Source organism: Kryptolebias marmoratus, linkage group LG9 (assembly GCF_001649575.2).
Source record: "Kryptolebias marmoratus isolate JLee-2015 linkage group LG9, ASM164957v2, whole genome shotgun sequence".
NCBI classification, from domain to species: domain Eukaryota; kingdom Metazoa; phylum Chordata; class Actinopteri; order Cyprinodontiformes; family Rivulidae; genus Kryptolebias; species Kryptolebias marmoratus.
In genome coordinates this window covers 20,862,735-20,868,871 of record NC_051438.1, presented here as the reverse complement: position 1 = coordinate 20,868,871, position 6,137 = coordinate 20,862,735, and the positions used below count along the sequence as shown (strand labels likewise).

Here is a 6,137-nt window from a genome sequence, read left to right as displayed (position 1 = left end):
CAAACCACAGAACAAATATGAAAGAGTGTCATTGTGTACACACTGTTACAGAGAGCCTTTCTCAGCCGAACTCCCACTGCTCAGCCTACAACTCCTCAGAATGGATCAGGGCTCAATAAGTCTATACAGACAAGAATGGAGGAAATAGGTGTGTACGCATGTGTGTGTAAATGTTTGTCATGCAGCAACTCACAATATTTGAGGATTTTCTTGATCTGAGGCCACACATGGAGCGACGTTGGAGCAGCGGCATGCCATCCTGACACGCAGCCACTCAGTTGATCCAGCTTAGCCTCCCAGCCATCTCATTACTGCACAGCATTTGGTTAGTGTGGTTACAAGCACGCACGCACACAAACACAAACTGCCCACATTCGCAGATATTAACATCAGATAAAAACTGCTGACACAACTGCTGGTGTGACAAATCACAGGACAATTTCTCTTTAAAACATTCTGCTTTATTTCAGAAAATCTTCAGGTTTTTGAATATACTAGTTTTAAAGAGATACATTCAGCTTGGAGGAGGTTTGGAGTGATGAAGGTGGACGCTCAAGAAGGCTGAAAGCGGCAAGGTGTCCCCGCCTGAGGTGCCTGAAAGTGTCCAACTCCACCCTTCACAGACAGACAACCACACAGCCTCTCAGAGGTTGGTGTTTTTTATTTATTTTTTGTATATATATATATATTTATTTATTTTAAAAAAGTGTCTGGGAAAAAAAAAGTTGCATTAAAAATACAATCCGTTCCATTTAACATTTCATTTAAACAGGCAAAATATTAGTTTTAAACAAGCTCTGAAAATATGATTTCTGGTGAGACTTAAAGGTTATTTTACTTGTTAACAAAGCAGGCAGCCCCGACCTGTATGACATTTCATATTCAGCATATCCAGAACAGTGATATCTGGATGTGGCGAGTCAGAATGGAAAACAACTTTAATAAAGTAAAATTAGCTTAGCAGGAAAGATGTGTAAACTTCAGCTTTAACACCAAATCCAAACTTCTATTTAAATTTTCTGATTGGATTTGACATTCTAAACATGTATTTTATATTTTTTGTCAGTAGAAATTGCTAGAAATTTAGTCAATATCAGTGAAGTAGTAAAATAAATAAAACGTCCCCACACTACGGGACTGTAAAAGAGTTGAGACAAAATATGAGCAGTTACTGATTATCAGTTTCCATCTAAGATTAGGTGACTGGACAAAAACGAATTAAATTGGATCAGAGGTTGAAATTTTGGGAGAACGTTGGAAGGGGCTGCCTGTCGTTGTAAACACAACAAAGACTACTGAATGGAATTGGTACCCTCCTCGATCACAACATACAAACTAAACTGGAACAAAGAGGAACAATATTAAAAAAAAAATAAAGAAAATAAAAGTTTATGTAATAAAAATGTAGCATTTGTGAGTACACTTGCACTTAATAATAAATATGACAAGTAGATACATATTTGTGGGGGAAAAAAAATATCCATGTTACAAAAGAGTATCAAAATCTCTGAAATTATATTTATATGGAATGTTTAAAGCACTACACATAAAAAAGTCAAAGAACAAAAGGGTGAACGATTCATGTGATTAACCTGTTGGTCAGTGAAGCAGAATCTCACAGTGGCTTTTACTTTTCTGATTCTGGAGTTTAAACTCTGATTTTGTCTTACGAGACACAAAATTGACAGACAGTGAATCTACACATCTTTCTTTAGACTTCATGTGTATGATGCATGTGGGTTACTGGCTGTGTAATCACTTATTATCTAACTATTAGGTGTGTGTGTGTGTGTTCAGGCATATATAATGTGCCATAGTGATCATATTTGTAACAAATAAAACCAGTTACCCCAATAGTGCAGATAATGTCTAACTGACCCAAATCAACAAAGTTCAAGTAAATTTGGTCTTTATTACACAGGCATTGGTGGCTATTCTCATCCAAATACATCTATGTAACACACACACACACAGGCCTTTCACTTTAAGGTCACACTTGTGTGGACGCAATCTGATTGCACTGCATTCATCTTTTTGGCTTTGAGCAGATGCTAATATAAGCTATAAACAATATCAGACATATATATTATTTTTCCTATGTTTTAAATTATCTCTGAGGTTGGAAGAATTAATCACAATCTGAGCAAATTTTTATTGCCAAAAAATAGTGTTAAAGACGGAAGTCTTTAATCTATCGCTCAATCTTACACACACAAACACACTTTTTGGATTCAGTGGTGATATAGCCTCTAATAAACTCGCTTACATCCAATACACGTATCAGATTTTTTTTAAAAATGACAATCACATAAACATCAACAAACTAGGAAACCGTTAACAGTCTGCATACAGCTTTCAGCTGGATTGAAACTTCAGTAACTATATCTGGAATGATTCTGATTTGTATTTTTTTTTTTTAAAGATTAAAAAAAATTAAATATAATAAAAAAAGGTTTGCTGAAAACAATGACTGAACATAGGTAAAGTGTTCTTCTGAGTCTTCTTTCACACAGATGTACCATTCTTTGAGTGGATTTAAAACCGCTTGTGGAAACAAAGTATTTGGGAAAAGCTATTGACAAGGCAGCCATGTATGCGTTAATTTGTAAGCCAATATCAAAACAGTGAAAAGAAGAAAACTCGTGTCCGTCATTGGGGGTTGATATTTTATAAAATAACGCAGGGCGCTGCTCTGCAGACATGCGTTGCGCAGAAAAAGATGGAAAAGAAACAGTTAAGCGATTTCCTGACCAAGTTTCATCTGCTCCTCGAGGTCACCTTAGTCTTCTGAACTTTTCCCTCTTCTTCTCTCTTAACCCAAACAAAAACCTGAATGAGGCGGATTCCAGTGGTGAGTCCTGGCTGCTTCTCACTGGAGCTCCTTCAGGTGCTTATAGGACAGTGGTGTGATGGCTGCAATCTGAAAACAACACAAGTACAAAGACTTTATTTATGTTGTCACAGCGCTAGAAATGACAAGGAAAAGATGCCCTGAAATCATCCCAAATCGTCAGCGAAACAACAGTGATTGGCAACCTAACACTAAACATAAAAGCCACAATTACAGCTTCCCCTCCACCTTCAGTTAACAGACATTAGTAAAGGAAATGAGCCCATTTTCAACCAGGCCAACAGATTTGTTGAAGCTCAGACGACAGATTTGAAACGTGGTGTTAGGCTTTTGTCTTTGAGGTTTACCTGGATGATTGTAGGAGGTCATCCTCTGACAGCTATAGGAAGAATGGAAACCCAGGTTAAAAGTGAAAAGTGTTGCAAAACGTTGTGTGCTACTGTTAAAACGTCCAGTAACATTGGTGAAGAGTGATGGCACCGCCACATAGGAAGACAAAAACTGACACATCACACTCAGCCACAACTAGAAAATGTAACTGATTCAAAACAAAAAACACAAAAGAAGGGTGTGAGAAGCTCATGCAAAAGGTAATACAAGCTGGGCATACAAAGGGAGGCTGAAAGGTGCATGTGCCTAAAGAAAAACTTTGGGCCTTGTGGTGCATTCATATAAATGCACCATTTGCCCATTTCTTATAAGAAACATGGAAAAAGTGCATCTCTTCAGCCAGCCTGTATCAACTAAAATAACAAACAACACATTCTGTCTTCTTGAATATGGCATTTATGCCCAATGCGCCTTTAATTTTTTGTTAAAACTCAGAGCTAGAAACAGAGATTTGGTAGACGGGTTTACTGAGGGGAGGCGAGCCATCAAATGGCTTGAATAGCCTGAAAGTAGGCTAGTACCTGTTTAAATGACAGTACTGGACTCATCTGAAAAGGTTCTCATGAGCAGAGGCCTGACTGGAGACCGGGGAGACTGGAGGCCCCCTTCACTTGACTGAACCATCTTCTTCTAGAAGGGTGAGGCAAAAGACACCATTGACTTCACTACACTAATAAACACACTTTTCCTTCGCTGCACTGTGCTCGCTGTTGCACACAGACACACATATAAGCAAAAACACACACAAAGACTATTATAGTGGATGGGTGGAAAATCGTAAATAGTTTGTGTGCCTTTCTAGACACCTTTTTTCCAAGTAATAACACCTTTCAGTAACATATTTTTAATGAACTAGTCCACACAGGCATATCCGTTTTTTCCGCACAGATTTCTCCAAATTAAACACACAAACAGAAACGAATGCAGAGGCGTCCACAGACTGGGTTCCAGGATGAGGACTTGAGGATGTGGACTTGAGCCTCATGCTGTTAGGTTGGATGCTTTGATGCGCTGCAGTCACCTGACTGGACATGCGGAGGCAGCAGGCATTGGAGCAACACAGGCAGCTGGAGGGAGACACCAACTCATACAACTGGACAGACAAGTATGGGGGACAGACTGCACGATCTCAGCACAAACACCCCGTCCTCATCCACACTGCAGGCCGAGCTGGGCACGTGCCATTCCTCCCAGTTTAATAAGTCAAGGTTTAAAACCGGAGACTTCTGAGCACTGAATTCAGAACGCCAGCCCTAATTAATTTGTAGGGTAAGGAAGGAGTATGACAGTGGGAGAGGAAGGACACAATGAGGAGGAAACAAGCAGGTTTCCAAGCAAACGGAATTTCCTCAAGAAGTGAATTGAGTGTGAAATCAACAGAGAGAGAGAGAGAAAAAGAGACCTCAGTCACTCCATGAGAAGCTGTGAGTGCTAGTGGTCTGTGACAACATGAAGATAGTAGATGTCCCCGAGGACGGAAGGCGATGCTTCATCTTTAGGGAGGAAAGTCCAGAGAAAAGGAGAGAGAAAAATAAAGACGGTGAAAGAGGTAAGAATGTGTCAAAGTGCAAAACTGGAAGTTAGGAAAATAAAATAGAAAAGATGAAAAGTGGACAAAAAACAGCTCTAGGTTCTTAAATAAAAGAACCGAGTACTTGAAAATTACAGTAAACCACTCTGAGAAACTGCAGTTTGATAAAACAAAAATATCTATTATTCAGCAGGTTTTTGAGCTCCGTGACTCCTTTCAAACACAATTCATAAAAAAAGCACACAAAGATATTTGTAAGTGTTCTCGTTTAGCAAACGGACAGGTTTTCACTTGTGTGCTAAAAACCTTCATTTAACACAATTAAAATACATAAATATGGTGGAATATCCAAAAGGCTTCACGGCGTTACGAAGAACATCCAGCTACGGCTCAAGTCTACTGGGAACAAACTAAAGAGACAAAACTAAAATATATCTTTGTTTGTTCAAAAAAGGAAATAAAAACACATGAAGACTTCATCTAAGTAACTCCATTATCTATTGCTGCACAAAAACACATTCTGAGTATGGTTGTAACCTTTTTAATTTTCTCTCTTTACTCTTCTTATAAATTGTTAAAATATATTTGATAAGTCATCCTAAAATGTTAACAGTATAATCAAATGTGATTTGGGGCTCCCTCAGTCAAGACATTTAATGTCATAATACAACCAATCTCAGTCTGTAGAGATCCATAAATATCTTTTGATTAATCTTGTATATAAGAAAGCTGTAATGGATTATTTTTGTATGTGGGTCTGTGCAACTGTAAAGCTGTCCAATCAACTTTTTAAAATTTATTCTAAATGACTCAAAGGATTGACTTCAACAAGCAACAACAGAGTGCTGAGGAAACAAACGGTTACACTCTTATAGAATGGAATTACAAATCTGAGTCATAAAGACCAGTTTGTGTACGTGTGTTTCAGCTGTACCTTTCGAGCGTAAGGTCCCCGGGGCTTGCGGAGCACCACGAGCAGGATCTCTGGCAGTAGGCTGAGCAGTATGAGCAAGATGATGACGAGCCATGCTGATACAGAGCTCAGCATGTTGGCAAAGACAAAGTACAAACGCTGGTGCTTCTGAAAAGGCCTGCAGAAGAGGTAATACCTTAGTAAATAGCTGCAGATAAGGCCAATTGCAATAAATACTTTAGATATTTCATCCTAAAGTATTTTCTAACCATATTATTCCTCCCCAGAAGAAGCTGAAAAACACGTAGAAGGCCAAAGAACCCCAGATTACAAAGTGGTTGATCCACGTCCAATGTCGTGTGTCAAGAGCAAGCTGCAAAAGGTGGAGAAAAGTCATTTCAGGCTTATGTCAACAATCCAAAAAGCACAAAAAGTCAGTGTTTATCAACTCA

At 38.7% G+C, this 6,137-nt stretch overlaps 1 protein-coding gene across 5 annotated transcripts in view; it reads right to left on the bottom strand.

Moving 5' to 3' along the window:
• Positions 1–443: 443 nt before the first annotated feature.
• The window catches only part of atp11c (ATPase phospholipid transporting 11C), a 41,535-nt gene continuing 35,841 nt past the window's right edge, over positions 444–6,137 (bottom strand). The window contains exons 27-31 of one of the 5 annotated variants that reach the window (XM_017408385.3): positions 5,955–6,058; positions 5,707–5,863; positions 3,763–3,871; positions 3,199–3,230; positions 444–2,920 (exon numbers count right to left, since the gene is read on the bottom strand). In XM_017408385.3, the coding sequence (XP_017263874.1) occupies positions 3,767–3,871; positions 5,707–5,863; positions 5,955–6,058 (366 nt within the window). In that variant the 3' untranslated portion in view covers positions 444–2,920; positions 3,199–3,230; positions 3,763–3,766. Of the gene's footprint in view, positions 2,921–3,198; positions 3,231–3,762; positions 4,735–5,706; positions 5,864–5,954; positions 6,059–6,137 lie in introns of those variants that run through there. The other 4 variants (XM_017408386.3, XM_017408389.3, XR_005233576.1 and 1 more) reach the window with 4 other exon arrangements.